Source organism: Ambystoma mexicanum, chromosome 1p (assembly GCF_040938575.1).
Source record: "Ambystoma mexicanum isolate Mex_15411 chromosome 1p, UKY_AmexF1_1, whole genome shotgun sequence".
NCBI classification, from domain to species: domain Eukaryota; kingdom Metazoa; phylum Chordata; class Amphibia; order Caudata; family Ambystomatidae; genus Ambystoma; species Ambystoma mexicanum.
Genome location: NC_090921.1, coordinates 133608972 through 133633891, shown reverse-complemented (window position 1 = coordinate 133633891; position 24920 = coordinate 133608972). Strand labels below are relative to the sequence as shown.

Sequence of the window (24920 nt, the reverse complement as noted above, 5' to 3'; positions counted from 1 at the left end):
ATTGATTTTATGTTTTTTATTTTTCTTTTTTCTAAAACTCCTGAAAACCTCTGCCCCCTTCACCCTTCCTTAATTTCTGCGATTGTATTTATGTAACACTGTTGCCTTTAACCAATATAAAATGTATAGCCTAAATCTGCCCTGATTTGTAAAAAAGATACTGATGTGTTGAAACACATGTAATCTGAGAGGCCACTGTTTGTTTTCATTCATTACTTTCTTTTGAATGTGACCTGAAACACTAAAAAGGATCACTTTTCACCAATAAAGTGTGGCGCAGTTTGTTAATGTGTGCAGCCAATTACTTTGTTAGTTTTAAGTTAGTTGCATCCAGAAGTTTATCTTGCTGTGGCAGCTAGTAAGGGAGTTGTTTGAGTCAATATCCAATGTCATATTGAAAATATGTATAGTTGTAGAATGTTAGCCAGTCATTTTAAATTAATTTCAGGAGTGGGGCCATGTATATGTTGAAAAAAATAGGTTGAGAGACTTGATACACGTGTGGGAACCCACATTTGATGTTAGGCACTTTTGAGGTCCAAGGAGATATCTGCGGCTCTGTGAGGAATAAATGTATCCATTGTAGTGGGGTGTTGTGATTGCCAGTTTCTTGTAGTTTCCTCATTAAAGTTGTGTGGCTGATGGTGTCGAAAGCTACCAATATGTCCAGCAGAATGGGGGATAAAAATATGCGTCAGTGTTATTTTTTCAGTCGTTCCAGAGGGATAAAAGTACATAATCTGTTCTTCCCATTGGTTTGAATCCCACCGCAGATACCCCATTATTCCATTTCATTTTCACCTCTTTGAGAATTTTATTTTATCTATAGCTCTCAAGGATTATGTCTGGGTAAGGCGAGATGGAGATGGGCCTGTAGGTAGTCTCCAGTGTACTTCAGTGGAGGTTTAATGCAGGCTGCTTTAAAAACCTTTGGTTCTGTTTTCCCAGTAATCTGTGAAGCATTTTTTTCTTTTTTTGCCAAGTACATCTTTGAAAATGTCCAGCAGCCTTATTTCTCTCTTTTACAGGTTTTCTAGTTTTCAATTGTAATTGGTATGAAATGACAGCGTTATGTTGGTGCTGTCGGGTTTTCAACGTTAGGGAGGTTGTCGTTTGTATCTGTGATAGTTGTGTCGAATGCCTGTTGGATGTAGTCGATTTTGTTCCTGAACTGGTTCGAGATGTTTTTGCAGAGCTTCTGCAAGGAAATAGAGGTATTATTAACGGGGAGGCTGCGAGAAAGTACCCCTGGGACACAGCTCTCTCCAGAAAGTGGCTTGGATGATACAAATGATGAAAAAAACACGGGCGATGCTTTTGCGATGGCAAGGGCTGAGTACTAGCATCCAAAATGCTATTTTGAGTGAGCTTTTCAGATGCCAGGTCTATTAGAATCCTGAACTCTCCTATAGGAAACTTTTAAGGTGAGATTATTTTACTTTTATTTTCTCTTTGGTAGGTGGATAACGCGAGAGTTAAGTGAACCTTTCTGTCTCGAGGGAAGCCTGCAATACACAATTTTAGACACTGGCAGGATAAACTTAGCCCTTCATACCTGCGAGGTCAATAACTAGAATACCATTACAATATAATAATTTCAGCTTTTACTGCACTTCAAATAGGAGGAATCAGACATGAAGCATTGTATACAAACCTGATATTACTGTCACTAACCTACTGGACAGAGGGGACGGTTGTACCTGGTGCATTCTTCCAGTGGAGAAGCTTAACCATCTTCATTCAGGCAGATTTAACAATGTTCGAATTCTTGTGCTGGGTATAACCATTGAAGGAAATAAATGGGTAATCCCCCAAAAATGTTTAATTTCCCACTTGTGCGAACATTCATGAACAGTGGTGGCACGAGCCATGGGCTAAATACTGACAAAACCTGCAGCGCCATCATATATCGTCCGAAGCCTGCAAGGGCAGAATCCCTTATGCTGGGATCAGTAACTATGTCTTTGTGTCACACACTATTTTAAGCAGTGCTTTTGTAATGTAAGTGTGCGGCAGCAGGCACCTCAAGTAGTGATGGATTAAGAGTTTGAGGGAACCCATTTTCTTACCAATTGATGCTTTCATTGAGGTTAACAAATGACAGTTTGCAAGTTTGTCTCATTTGAGAGTGGGCTTCTTCAAGTAGAGGAAGGATTCAACCAATCTTCTGTGAGTCGTGGGACAATATCTTGCACGAAGGAGGCATTGATGAAAGATGCATTTTTATGTGATTTTATGGTATCCTGTATACTAAAAATAAATACATTTTTTGATTGATATGGTGAAATAGTCTAACTACTTTACTCGAGATGGTTATTATGATGGAGTGTTGAACATGGCTCACCTAGGCATACTTGCTTGGGATGATGGGAGGGATGTTGGTTGCATCTTTGAAGCTCCTGATGTGTTCCTTGATTTTGTTCATCTTGTCTTTGAAGAATTGGTCGATGGCGCTGCATTTTTAGGTGGCATGCACATTTTAGGATCCGGCTGTGAATGGATGTGATATTTGGCGGCTGGTAAGTAGGGTCTGCTCTTGTGCTGTAATGCTTCATGTTCACTTTGGAAATCAGTTGCCAAAGGGCTGTGGAGAGAATCTTTAGGATGATGGGGTGTACCTCTCATGTTTCCATCAGAGCTTTGCTTGATTGCAGATGGTGTGTTTGCAGTTGGCGAGTTCCTTTGCAAACTAGGAAACAGAGGACTTGAGTCTGTCAAGTTGTGATTTCAATATAATGTTGATATCACAGTGAAGATGAGTGTGTTGATCAAGTTGATGTTTCTTGAGGAAGCTGATCGAGAGGGACATGCGCATTTCCGTGTGTGTGGGAGGGCATGGGGGGGGGGGGGGGGAGTGCCTGAAGGTGTTGTGTGGTGAATATCCTTGTCTTTTTCAATGATGGCTGCATGTGTAATGCAGCCAGGTGTGTATGGTGACATGAACACAAGCCAGTGCCTGGGGTACTGGCGGCAGGGATATGATCAAGGGTAATGCCGTGAAAAAATGGCCATCATCAGTAAGCCAATCCTACAAGCATTCAGTAGTGCAGTCAAAAGCAGAGCTTGATTTACAATTGTAAATGTAACCCTCCAGCCCCACCCCTCCCAGTTACATTACCAAAACTCCCATGCAATGATTCCCTGTGCTCCTTTCATGAAGAAATTGACCCATCATTTCTCAGCGGGTGGGTAGGGTCATAACTTGGGTGAATTTGTAGAGCTTACGTTCACCCCCAAAGGGGAATCTTGGTGCTATATAACAGATGTTTACTGTTACCCAACTTAATGGTACTCACATACCTCCATAGGTAGGTCCTGCATTAGAAAGTGGCAAGGAAGGCCCCTGAGATGTTCCCCCAAAGACGCTGAAAAAGATATAAAAATACATTTAACAAAATGTGCATCAAATTTTGTAAAGCATTGCAATAATGAAATGGAACACTTCACAGTGGTGGATTGGCCTACCAGTTCAGAAATGTAGAGCATGAACAAAAATAAGGCTATATTTCCCTAAGAGGACAAAGCAGACTGCCACAATGAACATGTGTGAAATAACTTCACCCGTTTCAGTGATCAATGCATCTCACTGTAAGCAAAATAATAAAACTGTGTGCAATGTAATTATTTTAAGCCATATACTGGTTTACTTAAAGTAAGACCTAAGGCACAGACCAAAGTAAATCTGAACACAGAAAGGAAGTGGAAATGTGATCATGTAAAGAACCAACAATCTTTGTTGGGATTGTTGACCCAGGCTCAGTTCATTAAACCATCTAACCTGCTTAGATGAAGTTTATCAAAGTCGGGTCAAAAGAAAGAAAATGTTACTTACACCTCTAAACTCCAGCATATAGCAGATTTCATGTGCTAGCCCATCCACTTCATTTGTAGAAAGGAGTATCAGTAACATGTAACTTTGAAAAAGATGGAGATGTGGGGATATGTGAGTGTTTGTGAACAAAGATTCAACGCAATTCTCATGGGGACAGTTCGAGAAATGCAAACTGTCCTAATAAGTGCACAGACCTGCAATTCAAATGGCATGCTTCTCCTCGTTATATTGGGACGGAAAGGAGAAAATAGCATGGTTATATTTTGCAAAAGAATGTTTTGTCCTGAACAAAGGGTCATATAAGGTCACTAGTTTTCTTGTATGTGTATCCATGTTTGGTCGGCTGCCTGGAGGGAGAGAAATTAAGCTTGCCAGCTTGTGTCTCATGTGTTACCATTGTTAACTTTACTGTACCATTATTTTATTACAACTGGTGAGATAGATCAGAGGGTTAAGCGCTTGCACTGCTGCCATCTGTGTCTGATCTGCAGGTTCGAATCCCGGCAAGACAAACTCAGCCTTTCATCCTTCCGATGTAAATGTCCTAGTTGCTTACCTATAACTGTATTTCTCCAGCATTGGTATCTTTCATAGATTCACATGCTTGAATATTACCCATCGTCAGACCAGGAATCCTCTGTGATTTAAAATATAATTATGACAATGCATTACTTACCGTAAAAGCATTTCTGATGGTTGTATCTGCTTAGATTCACATGCTGTACATAGTCCGACATCCAGTGGTCACTGCGGAGTATTGCATTTTGATTTTCGTAGTCGAAAAGGGGACGTCGACAAGGCGTATCTGTAACACTATCCCTATAGTGACGTGCAGTGTACCCACAATCCCTCACGCGTCGAGGTCCCTCTGTTTGTATTTTTTCTGCCCTGAGGGGGCCTATTAGATGTGAGTGAGTACAGAAAAGAGAGATATAGAAGAAAGTCTATGTTCCTTCCATCCGAGCGGGGAGGAAGGGTGGGCGCATGTGAATCTAAGCAGATACAACCATCAGAAATGCTTTTACGGTAAGTAATGCATTGTCTTCTGATGTTTGTTAATCTGCTTAGAATCTCATGTTGTGCATAGACTAGCGAGCAGTACCCAGAGTTGGAGGTGGGTTGTGAGAAGGAACAGTACAGAAAAGATGTCTTAATACTGCTTGTCCTACCTGGGAATCAGATCTAGAGTGGGCATCTAGACAGTAGTGGTTTGTAAAGGTGTGAACAGAATTCCAGGTTGCCGCTTTGCAAATGGATTCAAGAGGGACATTTGCAATGAAATCTATGGAAGCCCCGGTGCCACGAGTGGAGTGTGCTCTTGGCTTGAAGGGTAGTTTTCTCTTAGCAAGAGAGAACCAGAGTGATGCATTGTACAATCCATCTAGAAATAGTGGATTTCGAAACTGCATCTCCTTCTCTTCCTGCTGCCACCGAGACAAAGAACTGATTAGTCTTTCTCAATGGTCTAGTTATTTCCATATAAAACATCACTGCTCTGCAAACATCCAGTGTATGAAGGCTCTTCTCACCTAAGTTTGAAGGATTTTGAAAGAACGTTGGTAGTTCTATTGACTGGTTGACATGGAATTTAGAGATACATTTTGGTGCAAACCTAGGATGTGTGTGTAGAACCACCTTATCCTTGTGAACTGCAACAAAGGGGTCTAGTACAGAGAGCGCTTGTAGTTCACTTACTCTCCTAATGGAGGTGATAGCTATTAGAAAAGCAGTCTTAAGAGTGAGGTCTTTAAGTGTTGCTTTGTGCATGGGTTCAAAGGGAGACCCCATGAGCCTGGTTAGTACCACATTTAGATCCCATCCGGGAGCAGGGTTAGCTATGGGAGGGTGGATCCGCTTCACTCCTTCCATGAAGGCTTTAATAACTGGGACTTTCCACCATGACACTTTAAGTTGGGAAGTGGTGTATGCGGAAAGTGCAGCTAAATGGACTTTAATAGAGTTAAACACCAAGCCTGAGTCTAGTAGGTGAGTCAGGTACAGAACAATTTGTGTGGGAGAGCAGTCAACTGGGTTGATGCTCCTTCCCCTACACCAGATGACAAATCTTTTCCATTTGCTAGAATAACAGTGACGAGTGTTAGGCTTTCTAGCCTCCCTGAGAATGTCCATGCATCTCTGCAGGAGTTGTAAATGTCCAAATTCTATGATCTCAGGAGCCAGGCTGCTAAGTTCATGGTCTGAGGGCATGGATGTAGTGTCCTGCCCTTGTCCTGCGACAGCATGTTGTACGGGCAGCGAAGTTTCACTGGAGGGGATAGGGACATCTCCATCAAGTGAGCGGACCAAGGTTGTCTGGCCCACATATGGGCCACCAGTATCATGGTAACCTGTTCCTGGTGCATCATGTGCACTATCTTGTTGAGAAGGGGAGTCGGGGGGGGAAAAGCGTAAACAAATTTCCCAGACCATGGTATCGATAGACTGTTCCCCTTGGATTGGTTCTGGGGGTACCTGGAGGCGTAATCTTGGCATTGTGAGTTCTCCAGAGTTGCAAACAGGTCTATTTCTGGGAATCCCCATTGTGTGAAGACCCCGAAGACGATGTCTTCGTGTAACCGCCATTCGTACTCTGAGGGCAGAGGGAAGTCTCTGCTGAGTTCGTCTGCTAGCAGAGTGAGTTCCCCTGGTACATGTTGCGACAGTAGGAACATGTGTTTGAGAGCCCACTTCCAGATGTTCTGGGACAGCTTGGACAGTGCTGGAGAGTGAGTGCCCCCCTGCTTTTTGAGGTAGTACATGGCTGTGGTGCTGTCCGTGAGGACCATCACTGTCTTCCCTCGTAGGTGTGCCTGGAAGGCCTTCAGTGCCTTGAACACAGCTAGTAGCTCAAGTAAGTTTGTGTGCTTGGAAGCTACGATCGGAGTCCAGACTCTGTGAGCAGTCTGATGGGATAGGTGTGCCCCCCATCCTGTGAGGGATGTGTCTGTGGTCAGAGTGGCTTCCACTGCGGGGGTGGTGAATGGTTTCCCTATTACCAGGTTTTCCTTCGACCACCACCGTAGCGAGAGAACCAAGGCCTGCAAGACCACCATTAGATCATCCCATTGTCCGCTGGCCTGACACCACAGGCTGTTGAGCCACTCTTGCATTGGGCGCAGGCGCGCATGAGGTACCAAATAAATACATGACGTCATCATTCCTAGTAAGCGCATTGCCTTGCGTACTGTCACCTCTCGACCGGCCACATATTGAGGGATTTGAAACAGCATGTTTTGGACCCTCTCGTTGGAGGGGGAGACGAGGCCATCCTTTGTTCGAATTAGAGCCCCTAGGAATTGTTTGATCTGGCTGGGGTCTAAGCTGGACTTCTTCTCGTTGATGCAGAAGCCCAGTTGAAACAAAAGGTCTCCAGTCTTTTGGGTATTTGCGAAGCATGTTTCGTAAGAATCCCCTGTTATGAGCCAATCGTCGAGGTAAGGGTATACTGGGATGGACAACCTGGGCAGGTGGGCCACTGCCAGTACTTTCGTGAATACTCTAGGGTAGCACTCTGAACTGGTAGTGTTTGCCCTCTATCATGAACCTGAGGTATTTCCGGTGCGCTGGCAACATTGAAATATGAAAGTATGCATCTTTCATGTCCAGTGTTGTCATGTAATCTCCCTGAGAAAGCAGGGGGGTTACCTCCTGTAGCGTCACCATACGAAACTTTTGAGGTTTGACAAATTTGTTCGCTGGGCGCAAATCTAGTACAGGGTGTATGGTTAAGTCCTTTTTGGGTACAAGGAAGTACACTGAATCAATACCTTCCGTTACCTGGGATAGAGGCACAACCTCTATGGCTCCTTATTCTAGTAGTTGGTCCACTTCTTGAAGAAGGATGGCGAGGTGTTCCGGTGACATGCGTCGTCCCCTCTGGGGTCATTACGTAGGGGATCTGTTGAATTCTTTACAATAGCCGCGGGCTATGGTTGATAGTACCCAGCGGTCTGATGTTATACCCTCCCATGCTGGAAGAAAGGATGTTAACCGGCCCCCCGACCGGTGTAGCATGGGAGGGGACCCAAATCTTTGAGTCATTTGGTGTTGGTGGCTTGGGAACCTCTAGGGGTGGGACCCCGACCTCTTCCCTTGCCACGACGTTGTCCTCTTTGGTTATATTGTCCACTGGTGCCTTGGTTAGAGGACCAGTTACCTGCAGAATATTGCTGTTGCTGCTGGCATTGGCCTCGAAAAAAACGCTTATTGCCATAACAACGTTTGTTGGGAGGCCTTAAAATTTGATCTAGTGTCTTGATAGTGTCATATTCTTTCTTTGCGGTTTCTAAAGCCTCATCCACCGCTTTACCAAAGAGGTTTGCATCTTCTATAGGTTTGTTAATAAGAGATGCTTGCGTCTCAGGTTTAAAGCCTGAATTACGTAGCCATACATGGCGTTTCAGTAGGATTCCTTGTACTAGGGAACGCCCGACAATTTCTGCAGCATCCAGGGTATTCTTGATGCTTTGGTTGACTAAAGTCCCTTCAGTCACCGTGGCTAGAAGGCGAGTACATAGGGGTTCCGGTACCTCCTCAATGTCCTTACGTAGTTTGCTCCATTGTGCATCTGCGTAACTTGGCAGCAAGGAGTTATTGTTGGCAATTCTTGCGGAAAAGGCAGCCGAGGCTGTAATCCTCTTTCCTAGGGCATATAATCTTTTACCCTCTTTATCTGGTGGTGCCTCGCTAGTTGACAGCGGCACCCTTGCTCTCCTCCTGGTATTGGACACCACTAAGGAGTCTGGTACAGAGTGGCCCCTGATGTATAAAGGACTCAACAATTTTTCTATCCTAGGGTTGACCCCTCTGATCAACGCAGGAGTGGATAGTGAAGGAATAATTTGCTTCCTTACTGAGGCGGGGAGGGGAATGGTTTGGCTGACAGGGGGTTTCTCCTTAATGATGTCAGGAGAAGTTTCCCCGGTTTCGATCTCTCTGCGCTGCTGCCTTACGTAGAAGTGCATTAAAGGTGGGTTGATCATCTATAGACGATGTATTCCTAATAGGCGAGTCTTTTGGAGGGGATAGGTTTATGGCTTCAGGGTCTGAAAACACTGAAGGGGACTGCCAGGGCTGTGAGGCCCCTTCTTCTGGGTCTTCTCCGAAGCCCCCATCACCCATATCAGGGTTGTCTTCAAAACCTTCCTCCTGTAGGTTTTCTTCCCCCTCATTGCCTAGGAATTAATCATCCTCCTGAAAGTGGGTGTCCTCTTCAGTGAGGTCATATAAATCTACATTTTCTTGGGGTGGATCAAACAGCCTGGGGTACTTGGCCCTGGGATCCTCCTGAGGTCCCTCTCTTGATCTCTTAGGTGTTGGAAGGTTCTGAGTCTCCATAAACCTCTCCATCCTGTCCATACAGAACTGGAGTCTCTCTAGGGTTTTGTGAGGTACTCCGGAACGGTCAGGGGGGAGGAAAGGGAGGGCCTTCAGTTAGGAAACGCTTCGACCTATCCCATAACGTCAAAGAGAGGTCTCCTTCGCCTTCAGAAAAGCCTTCCGGTAGGCTAGGAGTCCCTCTCGACGGAGCGGGAGGTACCTGCCTTCCTTCTGGTCTTTTCGGCGTCTTCCAGGCCTTATGAGCAGTAACAGACGTATCTTTCACCGTCCGTTTTAGGCTATCGGTGGAAATGATCCTTGCCAGGCTCTCGACAACTAAGCTGTCTGTCGAGGGTACCTCCGGCGTCGCCGTTACAGGCGTCGCTTGCTCTATGACGACAGGCGCTTTCTGGCGGTGCACGTCATCTGGCGGTTTAGTGGTAGCGCCCTTATCAGGGATTAGCCCAGTCGCCGGTCGCATATGCGGTTGCGAGGAGGGCTTCAACTTACGGTCTGAGGAGGCCGCCGGTAGGACCTGCGTCTCTGTTGGCGCTAACGCCCTCTTCGTCTTCGACGAGGAAGAGCCATGGGTTATGTGTTTATGGGAGTGTTTTCTGTGTGCGTCCTTGTCACCGGGGTGTTCATCCCCATAAACAGGGCGTGAGCCGAGCTTGTCGGGGCCGGGGACGGATGATTAGGAGCGTGAACACTCCTTAGAGAGGTCTACGACTTCCGAAACGGATGTCGTGTTGTCACATTCCTCGTCACTTTCGGCGGCGGCGCCGGTGGGTGATGAGTCAGACCTAGAAATGGCGTAGGCCGCCCACTTTTTGACCCTACAGTCTTTTAAAGTCTTCGGCTTAAGTAGCCGACAGGCCGCATAGCCGCCTTCTTTGTGGTCGAGAGGCAAGCAACGGTTACACCGTTTATGCTCGTCTTTCCAGGTAAACTTGCCCTTACAACGTGGGCAAAACCTAAAGGGTGCCCTCTCCATATCTGAGGAACAGATCCGATGTGACAACAACCCAGAGGGTAAAGGAGGGGAAAGGGAAAGGCATTCTCAAAGAGAAACAATGTCCCACGACCCCACTCTCCCTACTGTATTTGGCCATCGAGGCCAGGCCACGTGTTTGGCGAACGCTGAACAACCTCTTCCGTCAAAGGCACCGCCGTCGGAGATCTTGATAGGTGGTGAACAGCTTCGCAGATGCGACGACGAAGGAGGGGTGAAGAAATTAATAATTAAGGGCGGCCAAAGGTAAAGTAAAGTTTTTGCAATGTCCCTCGAGGAGCTCCGCGTATAGGCGACCAATATCTGGGCAGAAAAAAAACAATCTGAGGGACCTCGACGCGTGAGGGATTGTGGGTACACTGCACGTCACTATAGGGATAGTGTTACAGACATGCCTTGTCGACGTCCCCTTTTCGACTACGAAAAACAAAATGCAATACTCCGCAGTGACCACTGGATGTCGGACTATGCACAGCATGTGATTCTAAGAAGATTAACAAACATCAGAAATATATATATATGCGTTATTTCCCATAGGAAAGGGCAATAAGGATTGTCCATTATGTCTAATGAGACATTCACTTGTGTAGTCCCTCCACCTCACTTTTGTCCTTTATGACCCCAACCAATGAGGTGGCAGGGCTTAAGTTCCACCCCAGGCAGCCATTTTCAGATTTTGAGCGGTATAGTGACTACATATATGACTGCCGGGCCTTGGAGCAGCCTCTCAGGGGAGGTGGGTGGCCACATGTGAATCTATGAAAGATACCAATGATGGCAAAATACAGTTACAGGTAAGTAACTAAGACTTCTCCAGCATTGGATAGTTCATAGATTTACACGCTTTAATAGAATACCAAGCAGTTAAGCATGCCAAAAATGGTTACACCATGAAGGTTGAACTTCAGCATCCATAGAGTATAGCAACTTAATATAAGTCACATACCTAGGGAAGGACAGAGAAATAGGGTGTTCCTACCTTAAACAGGTGGCGGAGGACCGCCTGTCCGACGCCGATTCTCTTTTGGTGTCTTCTGTTAAGCAGTCATGCTTGGCGAATGTGTGTAGGGTGCTCCAGGTAGCCGCCCTACATATGTCTTTTATTGCTACTCCTGCATGGAAAGTGACAGACGCTACTCTACCTCTGGTGGAATGGGCTGTCTGAGGTCCAGAGAGCGGGTCACCCTTGGACTGATGGCAAAATGGCTGATGCAATTTGTCACCCAGCGTGAGAGACCTTGTTTGGAGATGCAAGAGTATAGAATGTGCAGTTGTACTGCGCAAAGGACAGTGTGTTCTGATGTTCAAATCTTGGTATTGGTTAAATTGCTGCAATGTCTTTAAGCACTCAATAAAACCCAAACATCCAAATGTGTGAATGGTGATTTTTTGTGTTCACAGCCGACACGTGTTTTGACAAATTTGTCGTCCTCAAGGCTGTTAAAATTATATATCAGTGCATGACAAATATATCCAAAGTGATAATCAGAACCAGGCCAAAAACAAAATAAAAAAGTAAGGGTGATTAAAATTAACAAAAAACAAAGAAGACACCCAATAATGCAAACATCAGTAGATCATGAGTATCAATTCAACATTCATTATATACATAAATTACAATATGGGTAAACATACCCAATTTCAAGTCGGTTGTAAAATGGCCAAACAGGTGCAGGTAGCAAAATAGGGGGAGAGACGGAGAAGGTATTCTTAGCAGTCTAACATCAATTGCTAGTATGTTTCCAAAATGTCCATTGGCAGTATGCCATCAAGTACGAGTTATTTTGGTTTCACAGTTTCCAGAAATACCTAAATGTGCCCCATGCATGCTCTGAAATCAAAGTCACATATCTCGTGAAAAAGAGTTCCCAAAATGAGTAAACAAATTGTGCCATGCATTAATGAATCCGCAAGGGAAATGCCACTCAGAAAGTGAAAAAAGAAGAGGTAGTAGTAGGATTGGAAATGGTGGCGTTGAGTTACCCTGTAAGAAGGAGAAAAGCATTGGGCTTAAGTGTATTGTAAAAGTCACTCACCAATAAATACAAGGGATGAATCCCTTATGTTATAGTATCTGACACTTGCGAGTTGGGCACGTGTCACAATCCTCGGTGATAACCTGCAAAAAGTATAAACTTATTACCGCTGGGACTGGAAATACTGAGCAGCTGGCATGCAGGTGAATGCTAAAGGAATATTACTTAATCCTTTTAATCAGTTGCACAGAATTAAATCTTACCTAGGAGGCGCTAGATGCAAGCCCCATAGTATGGAATGAAACAGAGTTCAATCTCGTGAATCAATTCAGTTGGCCAGTAAAAGGTTATCAGTACCTATAAAATGAATAATGAAATAATGAAAATTATGCTAAGTATATGTCTGGACAAACCGAAGAATGGCTAACGTTATAAAAACTCAGAGTTTACATTAGTTCAAGCTTACCTGGTCACGGTGTGTTGGGGTGAATCCCACTCACAGTAATGTCAGTTGCCTGTTTGTTACAGAATCGTAAAAGCCAGGTGAAAAGGAGAATCCCTGACATTGACATTGCGGCGTGTGACGTCATGCGTATGCGTGTGACATCGCGCGCATGCGCCATGTGCTGATGACATCACATTGCTTGTCCCGCTCGTATTGAGACATGAAATTTAAGTAATAAAATGATTTGAGAGATGGTTAGCAATATTTTTAATGATGAGAGCTTGACTGTTAGGCCAGTGATAAAAGGATATGCACAAAGGTAACAAAAGGTGCAAATGCCAGCTGTAGGCCCTAGGTTCAAGAAAATAAGAAAGGGCAAGACCAGTATTGGTCTTCGCTAGACTACAAGGCACATTAAGGATAAATATGGGCACAGGTAAGTATTAGTATACCTGCCAGCTAAAGGGCCAGGGTTAAGTAAAGAAGGGGGGATTGTTGAAATTAAATGGTGGCAGATTGATTGGAAATCAAATGGGGATGACAAAAGTGTAAATAACACCAAATAAGAACACAATTGGGCACATTAACACATTCATCAGTTGTATATTAAATTCAAAGTCAAAATGGATCATTAGTTCGAACGGATGGTCAAGCAATATGTAGGTGGCAAAAAAAGTAGTAGTATACTTATAAGAGGTAGATAAGAGGAGAATCTGCCATTCTATCCATCAATATCTTCAGATTTAGTCAATTTTCAGATTTACCTTTTTAAATTTACACGCAAGCTCAAGCAATATTTTGCTACCCAAGTTAAGCAATATAAACCAAAGGACATACCGGATGTACCTAGCACTTTTTCCATTACCGATATTGAGAATATACATTTGCTAACGAATCTGGACTCGGATCCCGACCATCAATTAATTGAGACCTATCAGGATCTTGGAATCAACTATATCAATCTTCCCGTTTCAGAACTCAGGATGAAGTCTAAATTCACTCTACAATTGGCCAATGAAAACATTATTGAAACATTTAATTTGGCAGTAACCAAAGATATCCATAAATATATGGATAAGGCTAATAAGACTTCCAAACTTACATCAGAACCTAATCTCACCAAAGATGAAAGGGAAGCATTGGATAATTTATGCAAGGACAACAACATAGTTATCCGTGAAGCAGATAAGGGGGGTAACATTGTGCTACTCAACATGAAGGATTATACTCACATGGGACACACCATCTCCAAACGCCAGGGTGTTATCGTAAACATCAGAATAATCCAACAGTTACCATCACACAGAACCTATATCTGATGATTGATCATTGGCACAGCAGAGGAAACATCACGGATGATGAGAGATCTCTTTAAAAAAATACATAATCCTGTGATGCCGGTTATGTATTTTTTGCCCAAGATCCATAAACCCTTTAGTGTACTACCAGAAGTTAGGCCCATAATGAGTGGGCTAGGGTGGATTACTGAAGGTCTTTCTACCTATATTGATATCATTCTTAAGGAATATGTCCTTATACACCTACATATCTCAGAGATAGCACTCATGTACTACAAACACTGGACACTATTGAATGGAAGGATGACTACCTGTTGGCAACCATGGATGTAACAGCCTTATACACGTCTATCAGCCATGAGTTAGCTATCAATACTATTGACTATGTTTTTAGGAATCATTCAGCCTCTTTCTTTGCGCATGTAAATATGCGTAAGGATTTTCTGAAATTCACTCTGAAAAACAAAGTCTTCTTTGATGACTCCTATTTCTCCCAAATGAAGGGAGTGGCCATGGGAGCCAAGTATGCACCCTTCTTGGCAAACCTCTTCATGTCCAGTTATGAGGGTCAACATATTTTTTCTAACAATGCGAATTTGGACAAATTGGTGCTTTGGAAGCGCTATATAGATTATGTACTGATCATCTGGAAAGGTACACCTGACGAGTTTACTGTCTTTGGGCATCACCTGAATAACAATGAATTTGGTATTAAACTAACAGGAGAGAGCAGCAATACTTCCATCAATTTTCTTGATCTCACGATTTACATATCACAATTTCATTTGAAACCAGAACCTATAGAAAACCCACTGAGGTTAACAGCACATTACATGCCACAAGCTGCCATCAAAGATAAACAGTCTTGAATATCCCAGCTGGGGAATTTTTTCGGGCACGATGCAACTGTAGCATGGATCCAGACTTTACACACAAGACCACAATTTTGACCAATAGGTTTAGAAACAGGAGTTACCCGGATGCAGCTATTTAACTGGCAAGCAACAAAATTGGCAAGAAAACAAGGAAGGACATGTTACGATACAATTTGAATGGAAAACCCAACAAAACACCCAGATCATGTGTAAATATCATTACACAATACTCCTATAATGCACAAACTGTACAGCAATGTGAATCGACACTAGAATCTTTTGAAACTTGACAAGGACATTTTTCCATATGTCAGTGAGAAACCCTCATTTATATTTACCAGAGCCCGAACTTTAAGGAATAAATCGTGTCCTTTATTGGTCAGTAATCCTAAACCTAATGGATCGGAATGGAAGAGACCAATGAGGGGTTTCTCTAAATGTGGTACCTTCACACTTTGCAAATTTGCTCCCCCAGCTTGTAAAGATTTCACCACTCATTTGGGTATCAAAACCATGATTACTGTTTTATTTTTTTTTATTTAAAAGTTGTTTATAGTTTACATATTATAATAAACTTTTTACAACGTAAACTTATTTAAAATTGCTTTGTCAAAAAAAAGAAAAACTTGTTTTCAACATAGAATAGAATGTGACATAAAACATAAGTAATAACTTTCCATATACACCTATTTACTAATTAAACACAATATATTCAACATAAAATCCTTTCTACACCATGGAAAATCTACATACCATAAACAATCCAACTTAGTGTTGCTTTATACTCAATAAGTGGATAACAAGATGTTTTTCATTTACACCGTGTAACTTCGTAACTTCGTATAACATAATTTCAATATGTCATCTATTACAAATAGATCTACTCTATTTTACCAAGATGCCCTTTTTCTAAAATCAAATTTCTAGTTTCCAGCTCCTGATTGATTTTAAAGAGTAACCTGGATAAAACCAGAATCAAATGCATACTGTCCCCCTGCATACTACGTTCCTTGCAATATGATTTAGACCAGGAGAATATTCCCCCAGGAGCGTGCGCCTATGTCCCTCAAAGTGAGGGCAATAGACCACAAGATGTTTTATTATTACTGTCTGATTTAGAGAGTTACAAAAGCGACAATTTAGGTCCCCATTCAGATGTCTTACTTGATCCGATTTGTGCATTCGCTCTAGGGTGGAAAATTGGTTAAGTCTAAATCTTAAATAAAGGTTTCTCACCTTATTACAAGGACATTTAGTGAGATATAGGGGACAAGTACCCCTAGCCCTCTTCCTCAGTCTCAGTGAGCACTCCGTATACGTGGAGTATTCCTTATTTTGGTCTAGGGTCAGCATCCAATCCCAAGCATACAATTTGTGTTTGTTTCTGGTTAATCCAGTTTTTAGATCTTCTATGGTTACATTAATAGTTTCTAGAAATAAATTAATTTGATTTTTAAACAATTCCAATGAATAAACAACAGCATTCAATAATAATACATTAAGATCTTGATAAAGTGAATTTCTAGGAGGCAATAACAATTTTGTATATCTGGTCAATTTACGCCATTTCAATTTCGAGGCTAACGATGATAGACCCAATTCATGGTGAATGATCGAGTTGGGTATTGATAAAGACAATCCCAAAGATTTTTCTATAGAATTCCTTGGATCCTATTCAGGATAGAGTCGACATTCATCAAACACATATCTAAGCTGAAAAGAATAATGGGTTCAACCTTTAGTAGGTAAAACTCCATCAAAGGCAATACTGAAAACATACAATATTTAGTGCATATAATCTTCATCATTGATAGAAGAGGTCGAGTTTTAGAAGATAAAAACTCTTGCCATGACTTGAGTGTGTATTTATTCGCCAATGGATAACCTAAATACCTTATGGTGGTAACCATTTCAAGTCTGCCTCCCATGATTGTCCAAAAATATGACTATTTTTTTCTTGTTGTGCAGAATAATAAATGAGATTTTTTAGGATTTGCCACAAGGTTATGTTTTGCAGCAAACTGTCCAATTTCAACTGAAGACCCGACGGCTCCTATTGAATATGACAATATCATTGGCAAAGCAGAGCCAATCCAGTTTGAGACTATCTAGTCTTACTGGAAACATAACCTTGCTTGTCCACAACATATCCATATCCGAGAGATACAGATTAAACAAGGTTGCTGCAAGGTTGCAACCCTGTTTTACGCCTATTTCCGTAGTAATAAGAGGGGTTAAAGTACCTTCTTTATTTAGCAAAGATGTATTGGTGTGGAGAATTTCTACCAATTGTATAAGTCTTTTAGGAAACCCCAACTGCAAAAGTTTGGCCCACAACACTTCTCGTATCACAGAGTCAAACGCATTTGTTAAGTCCATTGACGCAATATATATTGGTCCTGTCGCAGGTAATTTCAATTTGGCAAATACGTGCGCTAATATGGTTGCATTAAGAGATGTTCCTTCTAAAACCAGATTGAAATTTAGAATAAATGTCATTAACATCAATGTTATTTTGCAGCTTTTTCAATAGCAAAATAGCAAAACCTTTGGCTGAGGCGTCCATAAGGGCAATCGGCCGAATATTTGACGGATCGTTAGGATCACCTTTTTTATAAATTGGAATAATGATGGCATTCAGCCATGATGCAGCAATGCAGTTTGATTCCATGATATTAAAAAATTTGGTAGAGAGAATTGCTGCCCAGAAAATCGGATCACTTTTTAATACACACGAAGGTAAGATTCTAAAGTGTTAGTGACATCAACTATGTCTTCCATAGTGAATGACAAATCGTCAGAGCATTGATTATTGAGAATGCCTGAGTTTAAATTGGGAAAATTCGATGGTCATTTAAATTTTTCAGTGATGTATTCTTTCCATGATTCAGAAGATACAGAGGAACTTAAATCATGAAGCTCCTGTTTATTGGTGTCATTGATTATCGACCATAACTGGCGAGTGTCATTATGTATTAATGCTTTCATTGTCCGCTGGTTATCAGATAACTTCATCTTAAATTTTATACATTTGTTCTTGTTTTTGCATTTAAGACATTTTCTTTTTACATCGTGAATAAATGTCAGAATTCGAAGTCAATTATCACAATGTTCTCAAACAAAGATATATTTCGCGTTTTAAAAGGTTTATTTCGGCATTAAACGTGTGAGGGTGTCGTGTAAGGGAAGGCCGTGAACTTTTTACAATAGAAAGTAAATGATTTTTAATCATCAAATTATTCCAGGTTTCTTGAAGCTGAGCATTATGCTTTATATCGCCTCCTTCAGGAAATCTCCAGAGATCCTTATGTATCATATAGTTCAATTGTCTGAACATAAATGGGTGCCAACCCACTGATGGTTGAGCACGTTTGATATTAATCATTTTAAGGATTGGATTTCGTTCCAAAAATGAGGAAGGTGTTCTAATGGTCATACTAATCGGAGCATAATCACTATAGGGGGTGTCAGATATTACTATCTTATTCACGTGCCCCATTAGGCCTTCTGAAACAAAAAAGTAGTCTAGATAGGAAGCTACTCCTCCTCTTTTCCAGGTACCTTTATGGAATCCAGAATCAAAGTCCACCCGAACTATAATCCAATCCCTAAAATATGGAGTCCATATTTTTCCTCTGCAGACAAGAGAATCTTTGTGGTTGGAAGTGTTGCGGTGTATGTCAAGAAGCCCCAAACTAAGACATATCGAGTTGAAATCTCCACCGATCAGCATCATGTAATTTGGATTGTTCTCATTTGCAGCTAGGAAAATAACATCTAATGTGTCCAGAATATTTTCTATAGAACAATCGGCTGGATTAAAATAAACACATACCAATAAATATATGTACTCCGGGTGTCCGCATACGTAGAATTCAAGCGCCAATACATTTTCTGTTACATATAAGATTTTTGATTTGTGATTGAAGGAATTGCTAATCATAATTGCCACGCCCCCAGACGGGCGACCAGCGAGCCCTTGACGGGCAGGCACGCTGAAAGCATCATATCCATCAATAAAAAACATGTTGGGACACAGTTTCCTGTATGAATAAAATCGTTGGCGACTGAATACAAACAGAAACCTTGAGCCAGTCACCAAGGTTTTTCATCCCACAGCAATTCCATGAGATGAACCGAAGATCCGCTTCATTAGGATTGCTTTTGTTTTGCCGCCATGTCTATTAAGGAAGTCATCAATGGTGCTAACCAGGTTAGATTGGAGGCTGCACCTACAAGTGTTGAGATCTGAGTAATAAATTCTCCCCGCCTGACTCTTATCGCCAGGTCGGTTTTGTTCGGGAGCAGGCGGAGCATCCAAGAATGCATCGGCTTCTTCTATAGACCTAAGTAAAATTTTATCTAATCCATGCAATTCAAAGTCCTTCCTGTGCTCCCATAACAGACTTGTTATAATTAAGGACTGGGGGGCACAGATCATGCATAGATTATTGTGATTTGCGAGCCTGATCCATTAAATATCATCTGAATGTAGAGTTCTCAATTGAGGACTCCCTTTAAGTACATTAAATATGAATGATCTATTTAGTCTTTGTTGTCCGTTCATTTGAGGATCACTTTGCCATCTCAGTATGTAACGTGCATCCCTAGAGAAAGAAATCTAATCCACAACCGCCTCAGAATTTTTACGTAATGGTTGTTCTATACTATCTGATTCGATTTTATCATGGCTGATCTTTGAGGATGGATTACTCTGTTTTTGATTCGAGTTAACTTGCATAGAGGCAGCTTTTTCTACACTTTCTAAAATGTTTTTGGTAATTGCGTCAACAATTTTAGTGTCTTCAAGCCTTCTGCTAGAATGCGCATCAGCAATGTTTCCGTGCTTATTACTCAATTTATTTTCTGTAGAATTAGGTTGTTCTTTGCTTGCCAAATCGCCTACTGAGAGAATTCAGTTTATTTCAGTATCATGTGTTACTTCATTTCTACTTGTTTTAATTTTAACAGGATAGTATGTTGATAGACGCCCTTGCTTCTGTATGTTGGAATCAGAAGCAATGTCCAGTTTACCACCCCTCTCCTTTTCCAAGGCCTTTCCTCCTATGCCTTTTAGTTTCTGCTCGCGTGGAAGAGCCAGATTCAACAATGCTTTTGATTCATTGTTGAGTTGTGATAAATCAATCACCAACTCATTGCCTGACTGATTGGGGTGGCCTGACTTTTTTTTCATGTCCTTTATAGGAACTACTCTGCTGTCCATTATTTATATTTTTTTTTAGTTTTCGTATACTCTTGTACAGATTGGGCAGGATTTTTTTTGTTTACTTTTCTTAAGGCCTTTGCTTGAGCAAGTTTCATTTTACGAGAAAGAAACACTATAGGAGTGTCCATACTAGAGTTAGCTTCAATCACGGCAATGTATGGACAAAGGCCAATATCTTCATCTTTGTCTGATGTCAACTTGCCACTTTCCACCATGACTGGCGCTGTTTCGGCAATCATCATCATGTCCAGAAGTGGAGTAGGGCTGTTTGGATGGTCATCAGCAGAGGTTGTGATAATGGGGCTTATCTCACGAGTACCAAGTTCAACCCCATTTCTCGGAAAACATTGTTGTACCGTTAAACGATACAACACTTCATCTATTTTCACCGAGTTAGCTTGGATAAACTTTAGAAGCACAGAGGGGGATGTGTTTGGTGATATGTTTTGGACATTTGATGCTAAGGTGAATACTTTTGAATATGAAACTTCTTCAGTGTGAGTGCCTGAATCATGGTTCATTATGTGCAGTGTTTGAGCCATTTTTAATATATTAAGAGTCAAATAGAGTCATTTTTTCAGCTTGGCAGGTGGCATATGCCAACATAAAACCCTCAATTTTACATATTTTCCTGATAACTCTGATCTATTGTCCTTAATAGAGTTCAAGTAGACATGAGTGAAGTCGTGACCTTTATCCAATAAATTTAAAATAGAGGTAATTATTGGAAATGCAGCGTTTTCCTCAACCATATTCGTTGGATTAAGAGCACTATTTTCATCAGTATCAGAGTTCTTGTTCAATGCCTCCTTAGCCATTGGATGAATTTCATAATCTTCTTCTATCATGTTATCATTCTGATTTCTAACCACCCCTACCCCAGCCACCCCTATCCCACATAGATCCCCATAGTTTGATTAGAGGGAGAGCTAGTTGAGGGACCCAAGTGTGGTGGCATATCATGTTCTATTGGGGATGCACCGTGTGTCAAGACATCAAGATTGTGTACATTTATGCTTACAATTTGTGCTGGATGAAGTACTGCAGGTGAACTAGGTCCGAGGGAAATCCGACGTTTTTCCCATTCATTAATGAGTGCAGCAGCCATAATGGATACATCTGAAAGTTCATTTTTGTTAATCTTAATGTTTGAGGAAAATGGATTTGTCCCTTTAAATTGAGTCTTGTATATAGGGATTTTTGAATCATTCTCCATATGAACTTTTCCCATAAAATAATCCAACTTTGTGCCCAACCTTTTGCCTGCATCATCATTAGGTTCAACAGACAGTGATTGGAGGCTATATGGGACTGTGTTGCCATGCATTTCACGTTCCCTTCCGTGTAATTCATAAAGCATCGGAACGCATTAATTCAAAGTGGAGTCATGAAGCTGAATAGGCGCTGTGCCATTAAGTGCCGTGTCAGATTTTACTTTGGAAACACATTTTCCACTACGTAAACTTCCAACCATGATCAAACAGTTAAATATAACGGGCACAAGAGCCACACACTATCGAGTAAAATAGGAATCAAGAGTACACAATTCAGAACACTAAGTTTAAAAAGACAGCAGACAAGTACATTTGACACAACTTACTTGAAGATTTTTGTCTTGTATTTGGACCACCCGACACCCACCACACCGTCAAACAGCACAACAGTACACTTTCGATACACTTCTGGTGCGCGTGACCGAAGAAGTAATATCTGACTCCACCAATCAGAATCCAGGAGGGAGGGACTGATGACGGTGTGGGGAGGTGTCTAGGGAGAGGGCGACAAAGCAGTAGAGAAGTTCTTTACTTTGATGGAATAGAAAGTCCCGCCAGACAAACGAGGACAAGTGATAAGATAGTACTAGCTGTACTAGCAAGTACTTAAATAGAGATTGTAGGGAGTTACTTATAAAAGTTGAATGATGGCAATAGCAGCGTTTTTAGAGGCATGCAGACCTTCCTCTTGTGCACTCGTAGGACTCAGTGCAAAAACAGCGAAACCACAAACAGCCAGTCCACAACAACACAGTCGGGCGCGAGGTACGCCGGCACAGAGAACAGTACACTTTCGATACACTTACGGACTTCATCAATTGCAGAACTAAGTATGTGGTTTATGCCATTGTGTGCGTCTGCCAACAGATCTATGTGGGAAGTACCATCAGAAAGTTACGCATAAGGATACGAGAACATTGGTCGAGTCAAGAAACAAGACAACCTATTGCTCCTGGCCTGTCACTGGCCTGTCACTGGCAGGAATGTCACCAGATGGACAACGTGGATGACATAAAATTCATTGGTTTACAGAAAAGCCACCATTACTCCACTGGTAAAGAAACCCAACTTAGACCTACGCGACCCCAACAATTTGAGGCCCATTACCAACTGCAACTTCACCCTTAATGTCATGGACAAAATCGCTACAGCTCAACTACAGGAATATGTAGATAAAAATGAGCTACTACATCCACAACAATCCGGTTTTACAGCAGTGCATACCACAGAGACAGCTATGTTAGATATACAAACAGAAATGCTGGAAATTATGGATAAGGGCAAAACAGGATTACTAGTACTTTTAGACCTAAGTGCAGTGTTTGATCTGTTAGACCACCAGCTCTTACAACAAGCACTAGCCAAAACTGCAAACTGCTCTAAAGAAGCAATAAGCTGGCTCACCTCCTTCCTGGATAATAGAATTTCACGCGTCCATTGAGGAGACAAATTCTTAATCGAACATAACATCTCGTGTGGAGCTCCCCAGGGAGCCAGCTTGTCACCTTTGCTCTTTAATATATACATACGCCTCCTGTGTGAATTACTAGAACAACTTCAAGTATTTTTCACTAACTACGCTGACGATACTCAGCTAGTCATGGAATTGAGCCGTGACTATGTTAAAGACAGTATTAAATTGAACACCCTCTACAAGAATATCGAAGAGTGGATGAACAATAACTGGATGTGCCTCAATAGCAACAAGACCGAGTTAATGGTATTTGGATCTACTCAGGCTCGCGCTAAACTGACATCCGACTACAAGGCATTTCAAATCAAGGAATCTTGCATTGAAGAAGTTGGTAAAGTGAAAACACTTGGCATGACGCTGGAAGCTACACTCAATGCAGATGCTCAAGCCATGTATGTCAGCAAAAACTGCCACTACTACATTCGTCTCCTCAAAGCAATGAGACCCCTTCTCAATGAAAAAAATTGCGCCACTATTGCCAGAGCCACCATTCTATCACGTTTGGACTATGGCAATGCTCTCCTTGCTGGTGCCAGCAAGCAAAGCTTACACAAGTACCAACTGATTCAAAATCAGGCGATAAGAGTCATCAAACTAAAATCAAGGAGAGATCGCATCAGCGTAGCCAGACGCAACCTACATTGGTTGAAAATGGAAGACCGCGTACAATTCAAGTCCTTGTGCCTAACCCATAAATGTCTTTATGGAAAAGCACCTGCCTACCTTAAGACTAAACTTACACCCTACAACCCTACCAGAACATTAAGATCTGAATCCAAGGGACTGATGACTCCAAAATTCAAAAAAGAACTAGGTTTAGGAAGAGCTTTCCCCACTCGTGCGGCAGCATTCTGGAACAAACTTCCGACTAGCCTTAGACTGGAATCAAATCTATTTTCCTTCCGTAAAAAACTTAAAACCTTGCTTTTTAAGTAATTCGAGATAAGGCTTTACGACCTCAGATGGACAACCCCTAAATGAAATGAATCGTCCTGTATATTGTTTGTCTTCACTATTTGTCTACGTCTTCATGTAAGCACCCCGATGCTTGCGAGCAGTTCGGCGTCTACAAATAAACAAATAAATAAAGAAAGAAAGAAAGCCACGATGGGCATAAGAGGGGGAGATTTGAAACTTAAATTGAGACAGATGGAGTCTAGGATCATCTGTAATTTGCGTTGTGTCAAACATGGATAGACCACAGATCATGAGATGAATGTCTTTCTGTGAGTTAGATGAACGTTCTTGATTGGGCCATGTATGGATGGATGGATACCCATTTTTTGATGCCAGATCCTTACCCCAATTTTTGACTTGCCTTGCAATATACATGGCATTTCATACTCTATGAACACCTTATCTCATTTGGCTTTCCGCAATTCCATTGGTACCCCTGTACCCCATTAGCACTCCCTTTCTTGAGTTTACCATCATGATTACTTTCAATCTAATCTTTTCCGACAATCCGTTCTGAATGGCGGATTCTTCTCTTATCTACCTCTTAGAAGTATACTACTCTACTACTTTTCTTGCCACCTACATGTTGCTTGACTATCCGTTCGAATTAATTGTCCATTTTGACTTTGAATTTAATATACAACTTTACCCTATTACACCATCTGGGTTTGACCTTACATTGCCTGATGACTGTGTTAATGTGCACAATTTTATTCTTATTTGGTGTTATTTACACTTTTTTCACCCCCATTTGATTTCCAATGAATCTGCCACCGTTTAATTTCAACAATCCCCCTTCTTTACTTAACACTGGCCCTTTAGCTGGCATGTATACTAATACTTACCTGTGCACATATTTATCCTTAATGTGCCTTGTAGTCTAGCGAAGACCAATACTGGTCTTGCCCTTTCTTATTTTCCTGAACCTAGGGCCTACAGCTGGTATTTCCACCTTTTCTTACCTTTGTACATATCCTTTTATCATTGGCCTAACAGTCAAGCTCTTATTAAAAATATTGCTAACTATCTCTCAAATCATTTTAGTACTTAAAACTTGTGTCCCACTACGAGCGGGACAAGCGATGTGACGTCATCAGAACCTGGCGCATGCGCGCAATGTCATGACATCACACGCCGCAACGTCAATGTCAGGATTCTCCTTTTCACCCGGCTTTAAGATTCTGTAACAAACCGGCAACTGCCACTGCTGTGAGTGGTATTCACCCCAATA

At 41.8% G+C, this 24920-nt stretch overlaps 1 protein-coding gene across 3 annotated transcripts in view; it reads right to left on the bottom strand.

Annotated features, from left to right (window-relative positions):
- AGFG2 (ArfGAP with FG repeats 2) overlaps window positions 1–24920 on the bottom strand; it is a 1592250-nt gene that overhangs the window by 567943 nt on the left and 999387 nt on the right. For all 3 annotated transcript variants that reach the window (XM_069644975.1, XM_069644984.1, XM_069644992.1), the window contains one exon: window positions 3301–3365. In XM_069644975.1, the coding sequence (XP_069501076.1) occupies window positions 3301–3365 (65 nt within the window). The remainder of the gene's footprint in view (window positions 1–3300; window positions 3366–24920) is intronic.